Source organism: Glandiceps talaboti, chromosome 23 (genome assembly GCF_964340395.1).
Source record: "Glandiceps talaboti chromosome 23, keGlaTala1.1, whole genome shotgun sequence".
NCBI lineage: Eukaryota > Metazoa > Hemichordata > Enteropneusta > Spengelidae > Glandiceps > Glandiceps talaboti.
The window spans coordinates 11,002,864-11,022,930 of NC_135571.1; the positions used below are offsets into that span (position 1 = coordinate 11,002,864).

Sequence of the window (20,067 nt, forward strand, 5' to 3'; positions counted from 1 at the left end):
ACCTGGTCATTGGCAGTCCGTCTTTCTTTTTTGATTGGAACTGTTCGAAGTTTTTATACGACATTTCAAACTACAGACCCGGCCGGTATAACTAAAATGGCGTTTGGAATTATCTTGCGGTGATTTTTTCAACGAACCCAAAGAAAACACAAGAACATCTGATATGCAGTGACGTCACACAAACTTGAACGATCAAGGATGAGACCGTAATTACGTATACACATAAACATTGACCAAAAGGTATTATAAGTTAAACTTCAATTGTAGAGTGGGTGGTTGGCTAAACACAGCAATTGGGAAATAGCATGAGTACTGCTTAGTTCATGATTTAACTATCAAGACGAGAGAAAATGCCATCTCTGTACTACTGAAGAAGATAGTTACTTTTGAATTCATGTTTATAAGATAGAAACTGGACATTTTCACTTTGTATGACGACATTATGACGACATTATTGTCATCGAGTCAAAATTTCCTTCGCAGTTCATTTCATAATTTAAATCCGTGACTTCTTTCCCAGCCACTCGTGTCAGCCAACCATTCGAGAAATAGTTCGTTTATAGTTTACCAAGTCAAGAATGCCTACTATTAGAATTTATTTCCATGCAATGCGTTACTGTTATCATTTTTTTCAACCCATATGACTTATAAAATACTTTTTAGCTATTTTGGCAAGTGACATCAAAACTGTTGGTTGTATTTAAAAGGTTATCATAATATTAAAGGGTTGTTCGTACCTGTAATGGCATTTTACAGGGCACGTATAGTTGGCAACATAATGCATTTGTTTCTGTATATGCATTATGTTCGTGTGGTTTGTGTTTGTGTAAACTTTATGTTTGTGTTTATGTTTGTGTTGTGTTGTGTTGTGTTGTGTTGTGTTGTGTTGTGTTGTGTTGTGTTGTGTTGTGTTTGTGTTTGTGTTTGTGTTTGTGTTGATCTATAGTTTTGCTATATTTCATAGTGAACCCATCATAGGGTAGTATATCCTTTTTGTAGTCTATTTACTGTTACATAATGTGTCAAAATATATGCATAGGATGTATTTTTGAAAAGTGTTGTCTTCAGTGGGAAGTTCACATGTTGGCAATTTCAAAGCACAGTCGACCTAAAATGACCACCTCTATCGTTGGAGTCTATATTTAGTGTTGTGCTACTTAATTTTAGTGATGACCTTATGTCTCAATTGTAGAAATGTTTACATCGTATCTGTAGACATTCTCTCAGTGTTTAATCAAACAATCACCACTATACTCGTACACTGTAGGTATACATACTATTTATTGCCAATCATTAGGAGCACGTGGACGTCACAAAGCATACCGTCTAACCTTTGACCCGAAATACGTCATAACCTCCTTCATGTCTGACATAGTCACGGCAACTGATATGTACGCTATTGTCAACGCTTGCCACATACCTGCCATTGCACCAGTTGCCTGTCTGGTGCTATCGTACCAACTACTGTACAACTGAAATATTTATGTATAAAGAGATCATCGTCTGTCCAAACTGTATTCTAAAATCTGACACCTGTTTGCGCAGTCCTGTGTTACTAACTTTAACTGACTCCATGGCCTACAGTGGTAATATGTGGATGATACAACTTATGATGTAGTGTCAATGAGTTGGGTTTTTTGGATTTGGATTACAACGAAAATCATAAACCCTGCAACAAAACGTCGCCTGGCTCGACAAAAATCTCTCTATACATTCCTACAGTTTTTTTTGCCTGACGAGACAAAATATATATATAATGTTGTAAATCTTCTTGTCTCGCTCGTCCAAAATCGAATTAATATTTCCACATGTTATCATCTGGCATGACAAAAACTGACATCAACTGATACATATTAGTCGAAAAATGTTTAGGGTCGGCGTGAAAAAACTAGGTGGGGTCGGGTTACCGGAACCAAGCAATTTGTTTAGGCCTAACAGCAACTTTCAGTTTACTAGTATGTTTTCCACTTAATAACAATGTGAAACAACTTGGCCCAAGTCTGTGTTTGCATCACAGCAATTGTTTAAACAATTAAAATATGTAAAAATGTGCCTGCGATCATTCCATGTGCATGACATCACGTGATCGCACAGTTGTTTGTTTGACCAAATTTGCTGTAATAACGATACAGCCCAATGACTGGTGATTCCCGAGTGTCATTTTTTTTTTTTTTTTTTTTTTGGGGGGGGGGGGGTATTTGCATTCGTGCTTGCAATGTCTGTTGCATTATATAGATCGTGTAGTGTAGATATGTGTAGGCGTGTTTGTCGGTGAAACTCTTGTTCAGTACTAGTTGACAGGCTTTGATGAGATTTAGCGTCTTCTGCACTGTCACGATATATATACGTCTGCAAAAGTACGAAACAGCTCCACTGCACACATCATGGGAGTTCTGTCACGGTAATCATGACATACCAGCTCTCCTTAAAAAAATTGTAATTTCATGTTAATTTATTTCTATCTGTCGACAGCATCCGGGTATCTTAAAAGTTGAACAAAGCTTGACTGTATCCGCATGGCATCAGCGCATCAGAATTCCGAAACTCTAGAATTGTACGGTTATTGCCATGAAAAACTGGATAAGATAAACTCTGCTTGGGAGAACTTTAAAAAGCGTCATGAGAAATTTTCTTCCTCTATCATCCTTGCTAAATCGTTTCAAACATCCGCTAAAGAAGGGTTACAGGAAATTACGTCATTAAAAGAGATTCAAGAATGCTACAAATTCATCACGGATGGTCGTGGAGATTTTACGTTCGCCAAAATAATCGGGATCTACCTCAGCATTGTTGAAGATCTGAAACAGCTTTATTATGAAATTGCAGAACATCGTCCCGGTGAATCCGATGAGGGCGCCCTCGTTGTTCAAAGTTGGCATATCAAAGGTCAAGAAGAGTTCAATCGAGAAATACAAAAATGGAAAGATCTGGTGGAGGAGACTGGCGTTCCTGAAAAACTCCATCAGGAAGTCGATGCATTGACCGAAGATGAAGAATTTAAGAAACGTATCGGTCGAATTGTGAGTATTATTCCACAAATGATCGACCACGCCAGAATATTACTTCTAAACATCAAGACAGGCTGGTCCTCTACATTTTTTCATCACCAACGTAAAAGTCCTCGTTCGACCACAATTGTTTGCCACCTCCTCAACGCTATAAGTCTCCACCGCCAACAGACAATTTGCAAAACAACAGCCATCTTCAGGTCAACGTCGATCATCAAGATCGCCAGACCTTTCTGTGGACGGACATTCAGGTCGCCTTCAAATACTTCACTCGTGAAAGAATCCGATGAACGAAGTAACACTTCAACTCAACCGAGTGGTGGCGTACGACGTGACGTGTCGAGCTTACGAAGTGACGTAACAAGTTCGATGGAGTCTCTTACATCGAGTGCACATGAAACTGGGACGTCACAGATTTCATTTACCAATTGTTCTACTGTGAATTACAATGTTTCCTCCAGTAGTGATACCGACGCTCCATCTAAATATCAAATCGATAAATTGAAGCTTGCTAAGGAAGTGAGTGGTAAGTAAATGAGACGAAACATCATACCACATAATATTACACTATACCATGCCATATTACATGAGGCCTGTGATACAATTCCACACCATATTACACCACAACACACCATATTACACCATGTAACACATCACATTATATGATACCACACCATAAGGACACCATGCAGTATACCCATGTTACACCATATCTCTCCATAGTATGCCATATCACACTATATACACCCAAAAATATATCAAGTCAGTTTATACTGGTTTAGTTATGAATATTAACAATAACATTAGTATGTAAGAAATGGAAATTGCAATACATTTTTCTACTTTACAGGCGACTATATTTTCATCTTCGTCTTTTTAGAGTACTTTCCACTTTAAAGGCAAAAATGTTCAGGTAAGGGAGCCATATGCATGCATATGTATGTATATGTATGTATGTATGTATGTATGTATGTATGTATGTATGTACATCTTTGCCACACATTTTTTTTCTGTCAACAGATGTTGAGGATGGATTTTATTTCCTATCAGACTGTCTCATGCACCACAATCTAAGGGAAAACTACTTACCAAAGTGGTCGTATATACAACCTATGTCCCTATGATAGAAAAAATATATGCTCTCATGTTATGTAATAAGAATTTTGTAATAATCAACTTGGCAATTTTTGTGTACAAATCGTTCAAATTAAGATAAGTATGCATTTGATCATTTATTCATTCATTCATCTATGTGGTTTTTTTTGTCCAATCTATGCTGTAGCCATTTATATTTTACTCACTTTTGTGTGATTTGGACCTGTGGCCTTAATAAATAAATAATCAATGTTTCACACAACGAGCATATCTGGGTTTTTTACTCGCATTAGGGGCGAGATCAATAATTCAATGTAAGATAAAAAAAACCTAAATGACCAAAATTGATAATTGGTTCAATTTTAAACAAGTATTAATATGATAGGGAGCCATGTACTTTTTTTATACGTACAATAAATTACGTCATTGTATTGTATATATGCTATATCTTAATACCAGGTTTGAGTTCAGTCAATTGTAATGATAGCTAGCTAAGGTCGATCGCACAATGTCACACAATCTGAATAAGCGAACTTCGCTCGTTTAGGCGGGGGGGGGGGTGTCTGACATCAATGCGATTGCTGAACTTTATTTTCACACTTCTAACCATATTTTGAAGGAAAACTTTCACTCCTTCAATGATAACAGCTTATGTATTTACTACTGAGATGTTGAGAAGTTGATAAAAAATTACTTCTAGTTCTAATGTGAGACATGGTGCTGAGTTTCTGGTAGTATTTTCATGTGTTTACAATCATGTTTTTTTTACATTACATTGATCGTAGTGATGTGACCGCTAAAGTAAAGTGATCGTGGTATACATCAATAAGTAATATATTGTGAATCCCTTTTAATATGTAGAAAAAATTACATCCTAAAAACGCGGCTTGTGTCACTTTACTATAAAGTACGATAAACAGTCGTGTTTATCTGGTGATCTGTACGATAATTAGTCAATATTTTGAAGCACAGACGTATGGGGGACATCTCTCTGCAACGTCTACGGTTGCATTTTAATTTCTGCCTTGTCTGTGTTCTCAACATCGTCAGTGTAATCACAGACAAATAAGATGTCTGTGGTGTACACCTGCAACGTATAAATTAGCATATTACTTAATGTATAGGGACACTCAAGAGAAACAAATTGATAATGCAGCTGTTTGTCGTCTCATGTGTTTCACTCTTATACCACGTGTATGTCGAGCTGGCTCACCACGTTCTCTTGCTGGGGGTGGACAGGATCATGATAGCATTGATGTGGCAGACTGTAATATCTACCAGATGAAACTCGTGTCCGATAAGCAGTGCGATTTGCCCAGACATTAATCATGCATCTAGGTACGTACATGGCTGATTCCCGGCAAACTTGAAGTGACATGGCGATTGCAAGAGACGAGTGGTTTGCACCAAATGTCATCGCTTCCTACAACTGGAAGCGGCACTAATCCGTCGATTTCGTAACTGCTGCTGTTACACTGAAACCAAATAACATTTTCTCTGTACCCACATCAACAAACAATTCTGAAGCCCAGACTATATGTAATATTCTGACTCCGGAGTAACCATGAAACATCAAACTCAGAAGATCATGTTGGTTGGAACAATTGTTGTCGTCATATACGTGCTTTATGTGTCAACACCAATGGTAATGAACAGAATGGACTCTAACAGGTGGGTTGAATTATATGTGAAAAATTTATTTATTCATCTTTCATATACAGACACCATTTCAGTGCATTAACACTGTTCTCCCAATGGAACCTGTTACAAGATTACGTACACAGAAAAAAAGGGGAAAAAAGGACGAATCAAGACAAAAAGTTACAGATGCACAGTGTACTGTAAAAGATATCCACCCACATTACCAGACTACATTCTGAAGATGTCTTTTAAATATCGATGAGTTCGGAGCTGATCTTATGGATAACGGTAGATTGTTCCATAGAACATCACCACTATCGTGAAATGCCCGTTTCCCATATTCAGTTTTAACTGTATTGATGTACATTGTATATGACACCTTTACTGGCCTGACTTGTGTAATATGAATATGAATTTGGTTGGAAAGATTGAACATTTCAGTGAGGTAATCATTTGCATTGTGTTAGAACTTCAAAAATAGCATTGTTATATTGACAACTTGAACATAGACACACACTATACGGGATTAGTACTTCTTACCACAGGGTACAGGGGGGAAATATGCAAAGATTTGCATATGTTTTGACAACTTTTACGGATGATACCAGAAATGCTGAGTGTAATTTATTTCCAAATCTTTATCTTTAACTGTTATCAGTTATTATAATCACTAAGTTTACAAATAAATATGTTAATTGCTCAGCCACACTTCGAACTTGTTTTCGCCTCTCTTAAATTCTGCCGTCTGGCTTATTATAAACAAGAGAGACGAACTTTAATATTAGCTAATATTAATATTTCTCAACCAAAATTATCAGTTATAACCTTGTGATGTACATGTAATATCAAATGTAGATTAAAACATAAGTAAAATTTGTCTGAATGCGACTTTTGTTCCGTCATGTTAATCATATTTGCTCGGGGTGTGTCAGTTCGGAGCTCTGAGCTCGACGATAAATCGGAAGTAAGCTTGCCGGCTGCTACATCGATAATCTACAAGATTTTTAGATAGAATAAGTTTTTTAATTTGGTCACATTGCTAAGTACCTCTGTCTCTAAAAATCAGTGTATAAAATTGTTAAATCTGGTGCAAAAGCCGGAGACCTGCTGTTCCCCGGGATGAGGATTATAAAGAACGTATACCATTTGTACTTTAAAACCTGACAAATCACGTGATTTTTGGTATGTTGAGTTTCAGTCATTTATGTAGTCTGTATTCAGACGCAGATTATATTTTGTCGAATTCCTAAAAACCCTTCTGAAATATGTTTTATTTATATACTAGATGTGTGGAAATACCTAACCTATAACATACAATCTAATAGTCAACATGTACAATGCACATACAGAACGCGAGCTACTCTCTCAGTGAGGATCCGAACAGGGGCATGGGGAAACAATTCTGGTGAATTCCGAAAATGATAATGATATACAAATATTAAAGGCCCAATTCAGATGAATATGTATGAGTTACATTTACATACTTGCTATTTGGTATTGTGGGTATAAAGCCAGAAATGCAATGTTAAAAAAAACCGGCGTTGTGATACACATGTACACGTACACTTTTCTGGTCTTTTTAATTTGCTTTTACTTTAGACCCCAAAACATACAAAATGTTGGTCAGAATACCCTTCCTGTGATAGTTTGATGAAATATTTACAGACAACGATATCCCGAGGAAAACAAAACAGAGATGCATGAAGGTCAAGAAGACAAAATCATTCTTATCTTTTTGTGTAAAGGTTTTAAAAAACGTTAATGTTCAGTGGCTTAAACCAGAGTAGGTCGGGTTATCGAAAACACACACAAATATATATTTGGTCTAATTGCCAAGTACCTCTATCTCTAAAAATCAATTTATAAATCTGGCACAAAAGCTAGAGACCTGCTGTTCCCTGGGATGAGGCATTGTGAAGAATAATTTATTAAGTTTTTCTTTAATTTTTCCTGTGCATAATTGGATTCAGGTTTTAGTAACATCACATTATTTTCTACTTCTATGTCTCATTTCTCGCTTAATCTACAGTATAGTTCCTGACGAACCGTATTCTGTATTCCGTATTCCGTATTCATAATTCTGTTGGGTAACTGACTGCATCTAGGCTGCATCTAGACTGACAATTCTGAAAATGAATTCAATAACGTTACGTTGTCGTATAACTATTTGTGAAATTATTTCAGCAAAGCGCCGTCAGTTGAAGATCTTGATCCCATGGAAATCCGTGATTTCTTAACAATGGTAAGCTTAAGTGTTCAAATTGTTTGTTCATTATACCTTTGTTCCCACCAATAAGTATGGATTCACTACCAAAAACCAACGTTAGCGTTCTTCAACAACAACAACAACAACAACAACAACAACAACAACAACAACGACGACGACGACAGCAACAACGACAACAACGACAACAACAACAACAACAACAACAACAACAACAACATGATTGTTAAAACTTACTGTACAAAGTATTAGCGGATACAGTATACATATTTGTAGTTATGTATGCTATAATTAGCAACAAGTGGAAATCAGTTTAGATTTCTACAAAAAGGATTAATATTCGAAAAGCATATTACCCTTGGAGATTCGAAATAACTTGGATTTTACTCACAAACATAGTAAAAACAAAAGCTGCATTTTTTCGAGAGTATCTACCGACTGGTGGCGCTAATTTTGGTGATCCCAGCGGAATAGGAGATATCGCCTGTTGATTGACCATCAACATGTCAATCACACCATGCTTACATCTTTTTATTTTAGCCAATGTCTGAAGTAACAACAGTCATACCAAACACCAGCAAGGCAAACTGTCAATCAAAGAAAAACCTGTTCCTGTTGAAAACACACAAAAGTGGAAGTAGCACATTACAGAATATTTTACTACGCTATGCAGATAAACATAATCTGACTTTAGTGTTGCCAAAAACTACTCATCAACTAGGATATCCAAACAGATTTAATCGAAATTTTGCAATTCCAGTGCCCTGGAACGAGTATAATATGTTCTGTCAACATTCACGTTTCAATTTACCTGGTAAGTGTATAGGTCAGAGGTCAAATATGTATGTATGTATGTATGTATGTATGGATGGATGTATATATGTATGTATGTAGGTAGGTATGTAGGTATGTAGGTAGGTATGTATGTATGTATGTATGTATGTATGTGTGTATATGTGTGTGTGTGTGCGTGCGTGCGTGCGTGCGTAAGTATGTATGTATGTATGTATGTATGTATGTATGTATGTATGTATGTATGTATGTATGTATGAGTGTGTGTGTGTGTGTGTCCTGTTTCTTTGCATCATTGCGAATGGGTAAGGATACACATACATACACACAGGCATGTCAGAGACATACATACAGACAGACAGACAGACAGACAGACATACATACATACATACATACAGACAGACAGACAGACAGACAGACAGACAGACAGACAAAATCTGTTTTCTTTGCTGGGAAATATTGTTCACTCGCGTGTACATGTTTTGTCTTACTATATCCTTATTGTGTTCCCATTGTTCCACACTTTCATTGTATCCCACTATGTGTTGGTAATCAGGCTATAATGACTTTATTCCCTTGTGACATTACAGAAGTCATGGAATTGATGCCAGACGACACTGTCTTCGTAACGATCATACGTGAACCAGTTGCGCATTTCGAGTCATTATTTACGTACTACAGGATATGTAGCAGACTCGGAATTCGAGGACCAAGCAAACTTGAACAATTTTTACGTAATCCAGAGAAATATTACAAGATGCACAATAGGTTCAATTTTTACCTTCGAAATAATTACATGTTTGACTTGGGGTTCAGCGAGGAACAATGGAAAACCGACTCTCATGTTACTAAACTTATCGAAAGGGTGGATCAAACATTTGACTTGGTTCTTATCATGGAGTATTTCGACGAATCTTTGATATTATTGAGATACACCATGTGTTGGGACATAGACAGTCTTGTGTATTTTAGTTTCAATATTCGTAAAGAAACTTCAGTGAATACTATATCACACTGGATGCAAGGTAAAATCAGAAGGTGGAACTCAGCAGATGCCCAACTCTATTCTTACTTCAACGAAACATTTTGGAAGAAAGTAAAAGCGTTTGGTGAGCAAAGAATGGAGGAGGAATTACAGGCATTGAAAGAACGAACACGGGTGTATTGGGACACTTGTATTGATGACGTCACAGCAAACGGGAAAGGCGTCCCGCACATACCTGGAGTCGATATCCAAAGTTACAGCCTGAAAATTTCAGCCAAGGATAATAAAGATTGTGTTAAGATGACGAAACCAGAAAGACCCTTCACATATGAATTGGTTACTAAACTTAAAAGCCGTATCCATGATTATCATCAACATCGCATTACTGCCATTTAATGCAAAAAGTATTAGAGGGGCAGGGAAGGAGGAGTGTTCTTATTGCATTCAGTATTGGAGGGGCAGTAGAGGAGATGGGCGTTATTGTAATCAGTATTGGGGGGGGGGGGGGTGTCATTGAAGGAGGGGGTGTTTTTATTCCGACGAGTATTGGAGGGGCAGGGTAGAAGTGGATATTTTTATTGCATAAATTAATAGATCTAGAAGTGTTAGAGATGGCCAACCTGATTTCTGATATCGAAAAATCGGTATAAATTGTTTTTATTGTAGATGAGTGCATCAAATACGACAGAGGATACCACGCTTTCACCTAAGACAGACCATGTTACTACCACACCAGAAAGACTGTAATTGAGGATGACGATGTTTTTTGTTCCATCTCACATTGTAACAACAATCACACAAACAAAGTACAGGCACTGATAGCGCGCATGCGCATGGAATATTACATTTTATCTCAATGTGAACACAAATGAAATAGTTCTGTTTAAATCTTCATTGTTTTATCCAACAGTAATGTCGATGTTTTTTTCACAGTAGACATGAAATGTATTCGATACGTTTGCACGCTATCAGTGTCTGTATTTTGTTTTATGTAATTTTACAACATGAAAACGTTAGTTGAGATGTAAAAAAAACTGAATTGAAACTCTATAGACACCCTGGTTTGGTAGTAAAAAACACGATACCGCCTAATTGAAACTCTATAGACACTCTAGTTAGTAGTACCTAGTCTGTAAGATACATACGACATGCTATGCTACGGTAATCGGCTACTGACCGACGCGTGAGGGCGCCCCTTCACGGCGTACCTCAGCTCCTGTAACTACATGTGTTACTTTGATTTGATTACTTTTCACAGAGGGTCAAAGGTTAATTGGTTATATTTACGATGGACAAAGAAAAAAGACTGAGAAACATGTCATCATTAATAAAACATGGCAAATATAAATAATAATGTTATAAAAGTGGCACAAACTGAGTTTATAATTACACCCAAAAACATATCAAGTCAGTTTATGCAGGTTAGGTTATGGATATTAACATTAGTATGTAAGAAATGGAAATTGCAATACATTTTTCTACTTTACAGGCGACTATATTTTCATCTCCGTCCTTTCCACTTCAAATGCAAAAATGTACAGGTAAGGGGACCATATGTATGTATGTATGTATGTATGTATGTATGTATGTATGTATGTATGTATGTATGTATGTATGTATGTATGTATGCATGCATGCATGCATGTATGTATGTATGTATGTATGTATGTATGTATGTATGTATGTATGCATGCATACATGCATGCATGCATGCATGTATGTATGTACGTACGTACGTACGTACGTATGTATGTATGTATGTATGTATGTATGGATGGATGTAAGGATGTATGTATGTACGTATGGATGTATGTATGTATGTATGTATGTATGTATGTATGTATGTACATCTCTCTCTCTCTCTCTCTCTCTCTCTCTCTCTCTCTCTCTCTCTCTCTCTCTCTCGTCCTGTTGCACAATAAAGGTAGTCTTCAAAATCCCAATAATTATAGAGATATCACCTTATTTCATTTTTATAACATGTGGCAGAAAAAAAACAGAGTGTTGCTATATTTTCCTGTGAAAAGATATCGATCTGGGAAACAATCAATGTTTCACACAACGAGCATATTTGATTTCTTTACTCGCATTAGGGGCGAGATCAATAGTTCAATGTAAGATTTAAAAAAAAACCTAAATGACCAAAATTGATAATTGGTTCAATTTTAAATCAGTATTAATATAATAGAGAGCCCTGTACATTTTTGATACGTACAATAAATTACGTCATTGCATTGTTTGATATGTCATATCCTAATACCAGGTTTGAGGTAAGTCAAATGTAATGATAGCAAAGGTCGATCGCACAATGTCACACAAGCTGAATAAGCGAACTTCGCTCGTTTAGGCGGGGGGCGGGGGGGGGTGTCTGACATCAATGCGATTGCTGAACTTTATTTTCACACTTCTAACCATATTTTGAAGGAAAACTTTCACTCCTTCAATGATAACAGCTTATGTATTAGCTACTGAGACGTTGAGAAGTTGATAAAAAATTACTTCTAGTTCTAATGTGAGACATGGTGCTGAGTTTCTGGTACTATTTCCATGTGTTTTTACAATCATGTTTTTATATTACATTGATCGTAGTGATGTGACCGCTAAAGTTTTCATCATAGTTTATCATATGTAAACATTTGATGTCACACTTGTGAACATTCGTGTAGGGGGGAGGGGAGGTTGTGCGACGTTGTGTGATCGTGGTATACACCAATAAGTAATACACTGTGAATAACTTTTAATATGTAGAAAAAAATAGATCCTAAAAACGCGGCTTGTGTCACTTTACTATAAAGTACGATAACCGGTCGTGTTTATCTGGTGATCTGTACGATAATTGGTCAATATTTTGAAGCACAGACGTTGGGGGACATCTCTGCAACGGCTACGGTTGCCTTTATTCTAATTTCTGTCTTGTCTGTGTTCTCAACATCGTCAGTGTAATCACATACAAATAAGATGTATGTAGTGTACACCTGCAACGTATAAATTAGCATATTACTTAATGTCTAGGGACACTCAAGAGACACAAATTGATAATGCAGCTGTTTGTCGTCTCATGTGTTTCACTCTTATACCACGTCTATGTCGAGCTAGCTCACCAAGTTCTCTTGCTGGGGGTGGACAGGATCATGATAGCATTGATGTGGCAGACTGTCATATCTACCAGGTGAAACTCGTGTCCGATAAGCATTGCGATTTGCCCAGACACTAATCATCTAGGTACGTACATGACTGATTCCCGGCAAACTTGAAGTGACATGGCGATTACAAGAGAAGGGTGGTTTGCACCAAATGTCCTCGCTTCCTACAACTGGAAGCGGCACTAATCCGTCGATTTGGTAACTGCTGCTGTTACACTGCAACCAAATAACATTTTCTCTGTACCCACATCAACAAACAATTCTGAAGCCCAGACTATATGTTGTATTCTGACTCCGGAGTAACCATGAAACGTCAAACTCTGAAGATCATGTTGGTTGGAACAATTGTTGTCGTCATATACATGCTTTATGTGTCAACACCAATGGTAATGAACAGAATGGACTCTAACAGGTGGGTTGAATTATATGTGAAAATTTTATTTATTCATCTTTCATATACAGACACCATTTCAGTGCATTACATGTAACACTGTTCTCCTAATGGAACCTGTTACAAGATTACATACACAGAAAAAAGGGGAAAAAAGGACAAACCAGGACAAAAAGTTACAGATGCACAGTGTACTGTAAAAGATATCCACCCACATTACCAGACTACATTCTGAAGATGTCTTTTAAATATCGATGAGTTCGGAGCTGAAGTATGGATAAGGGTAGATTGTTCCATAGAACATCACCACTATCGTGAAATGCCCGTTTCCCATATTCAGTTTTAACTGTATTGATGTACATTGTATATGACACCTTTACTGGCCTGACTTGTGTAATATGAATATGAATTTGGTTGGAAAGATTGAACATTTCAGAGAGGTAATCATTTGCATTGTGTTAGAACTTCAAAAATAGTATTGTTAGATTGACACCTTGAGCATAGACACACACACTATACAGGATTAATAGTACTTCTTACCACAGGGTACAGGGGGGAAATATGCAAAGATTTGCATATGTTTTGACAACTTTTACGGATGATACCAGAAATGCTGAGTGTAATTTATTTCCAAATGGTTATCTTTAACTGTTATCAGTTATTATAACCAGTAAGTGTACACATAAAGGTGTTAATTGCTCAGCCAGACTTCGATCTTGTTTTCACCTGTCTTAAATTAAGCCGTCTAGCTTATTATAAGCAAGAGAGACGAACTTTAATATTAGCTAATATTAATATTTCTCAACCAAAATTATCAGTTATAACCTTGCGATGTACATGTAATATCAAATTTAGTTTAAAACGTAAGTAAAATTTGTCTGAATGCGACTTTTGTTCCGTCGTGTTAATCATATTTGCTCGGGGTGTGTCAGTTCGGAGCTCTGAGCTCGACGATAAATCGGAAGTAAGCTTGCCGGCTGCTACATCGATAATCTACAAGATTTTTAGATAGAATAAGTTTTTTAATTTGGTCTCATTGCTAAGTACCTCTGTCTCTAAAAATCAGTGTATAAAATTGTTAAATCTGGTGCAAAAGCCGGAGACCTGCTGTTCCCCGGGATGAGGATTATAAAGAACGTATACCATTTATACTTTAAAACCTGACAAATCACGTGATTTTTGGTATGTTGAGTTTCAGTCATTTATGTAGTCTGTATTCAGACGCAGATTATATTTTATCGAATTCCTAAAAACCCTTCTGAAATATGTTTTATTTATATACTAGATGTGTGGAAATACCTAACCTATAACATACAATCTAATAGTCAACATGTACAATGCACATACAGAACGCGAGCTACTCTCTCAGTGAGGATCCGAACAGGGGCATGGGGCAACAATTCTGGTGAATTCCGAAAATGATAATGATATACAAATATTAAAGGCCCAATTCAGATGAATATGTATGAGTTACATTTACATACTTGCTATTTGGTATTGTGGGTATAAAGCCAGAAATGTTTTTTAAAAAACGGCGTTGTGATACACATGTACACGTACATTTTTCTAGTCTTTTTAATTTGCTTTTACTTTGGACCCCAAAACATACAAAATGTTGGTCAGAATACCCTTCCTGTGATAGTTTGATGAAATATTTACAGACAACGATATCCCTAGGAAAACAAAACAGAGATGCATGAAGGTCAAGAAGACAAAAACATTCTTATCTTTTTGTGTAAAGGTTTTAAAAAACGTTAATGTTCAGTGGCTTAAACCAGAGTAGGTCGGGTTATCGAAAACACACACAAAAACATATTTGACCTCATTGCCAAGTACCTCTATCTCTAACAATCAATTTATAAATCTGGCACAAAAGCTAGAGACCTGCTGTTCCCTGGGATGAGGCATTGTGAAGAATAATTTATTAAGTTTTTCTTTATTTTTTCCTGTGCATAATTGGATTCAGGTTTTAGTAACATCACATTATTTTCTACTTTTATGTCTCGTTTCTCGCTTAATCTACAGTCTAGTTCCTGACGAACCGTATTCTGTATTCTGTATTCTGTTGGGTAACTGACTGCATCTAGGCTGCATCTAGACTGACAATTCTGAAAATGAATTCAATAACGTTACGTTGTCGTATAACTATTTGTGAAATTATTTCAGCAAAGCGCCGTCAGTTGAAGATCTTGATCCCATGGAAATCCGTGATTTCTTAACAATGGTAAGCTTAAGTGTTCAAATTGTTTGTTCATTATACCTTTGTTCCCACCAATAAGTATGGATTCACTACCAAAAACCAACGTTAGCGTTCTTCAACAACAACAACAACAACAACAACAACAACAACAACAACAACAACAACAACAACAACAACAACAGCAACAACGACAACAACAACAACAACAACAACATGATTGTTAAAACTTACTGTACAAAGTATTAGCGGATACAGTATACATATTTGTAGTTATGTATGCTATAATTAGCAACAAGTGGAAATCAGTTTAGATTTCTACAAAAAGGAGAAATATTCGAAAAGCATATTACCCTTCGAGATTCGAAATAACTTGGATTTTACTCACAAACATGGTAAAAACAAAAGCTGCATTTTTTTGAGTGTATCTACCGACTGGTGGCGCTAATTTTGGTGATCCCAGCGGAATAGGAGATATCGCCTGTTGATTAACCATCAACATGTCAATCACACCATGCTTACAGCGTTCTTTGTCATCTTTTTATTTTAGCCAATGTCTGAAGTAACAACAGTCATACCAAACACCAGCAAGGCAAACTGTCAATCAAAGAAAAACCTGTTCCTGTTGAAAACACACAAAAGTGGAAGTAGCACATTACAGAATATTTTACTACGCTATGCAGATAAACATAATCTGACTTTAGTGTTGCCAAAAACTACTCATCAACTAGGATACCCAAACAGATTTAATCGAAATTTTGCAATTCCAGTGCCCTGGAACGAGTATAATATGTTCTGTCAACATTCACGTTTCAATTTACCTGGTAAGTGTATAGGTCAGAGGTCAAATATGTATGTATGTATGTATGTATGGATGGATGTATATATGTATGTATGTAGGTAGGTATGTAGGTATGTAGGTAGGTATGTTGGTATGTATGTATATAGGTATGTAGGTATGTATGTGTGTATATATATGTATGTATGTATGTATGTATGTATGTATGTATGTATGTATGTATGTGTGTATGTGTGTATGTGTGTATGTGTGTGTGTGCGTGCGTGCGTGCATGCGTGCGTAAGTATGTATGTATGTATGTATGTATGTATGTATGTATGTATGTATGTATGTATGTATGTATGTATGAGTGTGTGTGTGTGTGTGTCCTGTTTCTTTGCATCATTGCGAATGGGTAAGGATACACATACATACACACAGGCATGTCAGAGACATACATACAGACAGACAGACAGACAGACATACATACATACATACATACATACATACAGACAGACAGACAGACAGACAGACAGACAGACAGACAGACAGACAGACAGACAGACAGACAGACAGACAGACAGACAGACAAAATCTGTTTTCTTTGCTGGGAAATATTGTTCACTCGCGTGTACATGTTTTGTCTTATTATATCCTTATTGTGTTCCCATTGTTCCACACTTTCATTGTATCCCACTATGTGTTGGTAATCAGGCTATAATGACTTTATTCCCTTGTGACATTACAGAAGTCATGGAATTGATGCCAGACGACACTGTCTTCGTAACGATCATACGTGAACCAGTTGCGCATTTCGAGTCATTATTTACGTACTACAGGATATGTAGCAGACTCGGAATTCGAGGACCAAGCAAACTTGAACAATTTTTACGTAATCCAGAGAAATATTACAAGATGCACAATAGGTTCAATTTTTACCTTCGAAATAATTACATGTTTGACTTGGGGTTCAGCGAGGAACAATGGAAAACCGACTCTCATGTTACTAAACTTATCGAAAGGGTGGATCAAACATTTGACTTGGTTCTTATCATGGAGTATTTCGACGAATCTTTGATATTATTGAGATACACCATGTGTTGGGACATAGACAGTCTTGTGTATTTTAGTTTCAATATTCGTAAAGAAACTTCAGTGAATACTATATCACACTGGATGCAAGGTAAAATCAGAAGGTGGAACTCAGCAGATGCCCAACTCTATTCTTACTTCAACGAAACATTTTGGAAGAAAGTAAAAGCGTTTGGTGAGCAAAGAATGGAGGAGGAATTACAGGCATTGAAAGAACGAACACGGGTGTATTGGGACATGTGTATTGATGACGTCACAGCAAACGGGAAGGGCGTCCCGCACATACCTGGAGTCGATATCCAAAGTTACAGCCTGAAAATTTCAGCCAAGGATAATAAAGATTGTGTTAAGATGACGAAACCAGAAAGACCCTTCACATATGAATTGGTTACTAAACTTAAAAGCCGTATCCATGATTATCATCAACATCGCATTACTGCCATTTAATGCAAAAAGTATTAGAGGGGCAGGGAAGGAGGAGTGTTCTTATTGCATTCAGTATTGGAGGGGCAGTAGAGGAGATGGGCGTTATTGTAATCAGTATGGGGGGTGTCATGGAAGGAGGGGGTGTTTTTATTCCGACGAGTATTGGAGGGGCAGGGTAGAAGTGGATATTTTTATTGCATAAATTAATAGATCTAGAAGTGTTAGAGATGGCCAACCTGATTTCTGATATCGAAAAATCGGCATAAATTGTTTTTATTGTAGATGAGTGCATCAAATACGACAGAGGATACCACGCTTTCACCTAAGACAGACCATGTTACTACCACACCAGAAAGACTGTAATTGAGGATGACGATGTTTTTTGTTCCATCTCACATTGTAACAACAATCACACAAACAAAGTACAGGCACTGATAGCGCGCATGCGCATGGAATATTACATTTTATCTCAATGTGAACACAAATGAAATAGTTCTGTTTAAAATCTTCATTGTTTTATCCAACAGTAATGTCGATGTTTTTTTCATAGTAGACATGAAATGTATTCGATATGTTTGCACGCTATCAGTGTCTATATTTTGTTTTATGTAATTTTGCAACATGAAAACGTTAGTTGAGATGTAAAAAAAAACTGAATTGAAACTCTATAGACACCCTGGTTTGGTAGTAAAAAACACGACACCGCCTAATTGAAACTCTATAGACACTCTAGTTAGTAGTACCTAGTCTGTAAGATACATACGACATGCTATGCTACGGTTATCGGCTACTGACCGACGCGTGAGGGCGCCCCTTCACGGCGTACCTCAGCTCCTGTAACTACATGTGTTACTTTGATTTGATTACTTTTCACAGAGGGTCAAAGGTTAATTGGTTGTTAATTGGTTATATTTACGATGGACAAAGAAAAAAGACTGAGAAACATGTCATCATTAATAAAACATGGCAAATATAAATAATAATGTTATAAAAGTGGCACAAACTGAGTTTATAATTACACACAAAAACATATCAAGTCAGTTTATGCAGGTTAGGTTATGGATATTAACATTAGTATGTAAGAAATGGAAATTGCAATACATTTTTCTACTTTACAGGCGACTATATTTTCATCTCCGTCCTTTCCACTTCAAATGCAAAAATGTACAGGTAAGGGGACCATATGTGTATGTATGTATGTATGTATGTATGTATGTATGTATGTATGTATGTTTATATGTATGTATGTATGTATGTATGTATGTATGTATGTATGTATGTATGTATGCATGTATGATGTATGTATGTATGTATGTATGTATGTATGTATGTATGTATGTATGTATGTATGTACGTACGTACGTACGTACGTATGTATGTAATAAATGCCGTCCGGGTAAATACACGCCGACGTAGGAGGCGTGTATTGCCAGGATGGCATTTATCTTGTACCCCGGCTAACAATTCAATGGTGTCATATTCTTACCAGGAAAAAGTTCATACACCCATTGTTTATGTTTTGATTTTCGACAAGACACCCTGACGCCAACGTGACTTCCAATCGAAGCTGACACGTGTCAACAAACTGGATACGCGCCTGTGTCAACATTCAATGTCACACACGTATATCGTTATGTTGCACGACGAAAATAGCAATTTACATCCCAATGTACAGTGTATTTCATACCACTATGTATTTGCTCGATATTATTATGCAGGACATTCATACTACAAACTACTCAATACAATCACATCCATCATGTGTATGCAACTAGTGATATGAAATTTAACCGCCGCTGATAAAACATAAACCTGGCTACTGACATCAAAAATACAACTTTCAGCGAAATTGTTTATCTGTGTCTAGTGTAAAGAAACAGCATATTAATTACATGCAAATGAAATACATCATTCAAACTTTTGAAATGTCATGTATTACGAAGCAATAGTAGTACCGTCTACCTCTCGCAAGTTGTAGTAAAATACACCATTCAAACTACAATGCAATACCATCCACAATTATTGAGACTTTTTGTCCATTCCGTCTTCATCCCTATCTTCGGCCCAACTATTCCAAACTTGCATGATGAGCTAGTATTTTTTTCAGTGTATTTCTGTGTGTTTTTCAGTACACTTGCCTTCAGTTTCTGATCTATGTCCTCAGCTGTCATAACAGCAAACCGTCGCTTTCCCCCTGCCATTATACCGTCTACCTTGTAGTATGTGTATTTTATTCACCTTCTAAATACACTCTGAAGTAATGTTTATTATTACGAAAATAGTGTTCAACGTGTG

General features: G+C 36.7%; 2 protein-coding genes across 3 annotated transcripts; both read left to right on the top strand.

Annotated features, from left to right (window-relative positions):
* Window positions 1-5,022: 5,022 nt before the first annotated feature.
* On the top strand, window positions 5,023-10,203 carry LOC144453016 (galactosylceramide sulfotransferase-like). 2 transcript variants are annotated; one of them, XM_078144279.1, is made up of 4 exons: window positions 5,023-5,774; window positions 7,929-7,986; window positions 8,509-8,782; window positions 9,351-10,203. In XM_078144279.1, exons 1-4 carry the CDS (start codon window positions 5,668-5,670, stop codon window positions 10,139-10,141), a joined length of 1,230 nt encoding a protein of 409 aa, XP_078000405.1. In that variant the 5' UTR covers window positions 5,023-5,667; the 3' UTR covers window positions 10,142-10,203. The 2 variants fall into 2 exon arrangements, with proteins under 2 accessions (XP_078000405.1, XP_078000406.1); XM_078144280.1 differs by having other exon boundaries at window positions 5,756-5,774; window positions 7,774-7,986.
* A 2,990-nt stretch (window positions 10,204-13,193) lies between these two features.
* Window positions 13,194-17,855, top strand: LOC144452729 (galactosylceramide sulfotransferase-like). Its single transcript, XM_078143876.1, has 4 exons — window positions 13,194-13,300; window positions 15,446-15,503; window positions 16,027-16,300; window positions 17,003-17,855. The coding sequence occupies exons 1-4, from the start codon at window positions 13,194-13,196 to the stop codon at window positions 17,791-17,793; spliced, it is 1,230 nt and encodes a 409-aa protein (XP_078000002.1). The 3' UTR covers window positions 17,794-17,855.
* The last annotated feature ends 2,212 nt before the right edge of the window (window positions 17,856-20,067 follow it).

What these genes read in the sequence shown, in the direction of transcription:
- LOC144453016 (XM_078144279.1), top strand. Translation starts at nt 5,668, where the DNA reads ATGAAACATCAAACTCAGAAGATCATGTTGGTTGGAACAATTGTTGTC. An exon ending in AACAGAATGGACTCTAACAG is followed by an intron (nt 5,775 to 7,928) that starts GTGGGTTGAATT and finishes AAATTATTTCAG; the next exon opens with CAAAGCGCCGTCAGTTGAAG. An exon ending in TTCACGTTTCAATTTACCTG is followed by an intron (nt 8,783 to 9,350) that starts GTAAGTGTATAG and finishes GTGACATTACAG; the next exon opens with AAGTCATGGAATTGATGCCA.
- LOC144452729 (XM_078143876.1), top strand. Translation starts at nt 13,194, where the DNA reads ATGAAACGTCAAACTCTGAAGATCATGTTGGTTGGAACAATTGTTGTC. An exon ending in AACAGAATGGACTCTAACAG is followed by an intron (nt 13,301 to 15,445) that starts GTGGGTTGAATT and finishes AAATTATTTCAG; the next exon opens with CAAAGCGCCGTCAGTTGAAG. An exon ending in TCCGTGATTTCTTAACAATG is followed by an intron (nt 15,504 to 16,026) that starts GTAAGCTTAAGT and finishes TTTTTATTTTAG; the next exon opens with CCAATGTCTGAAGTAACAAC.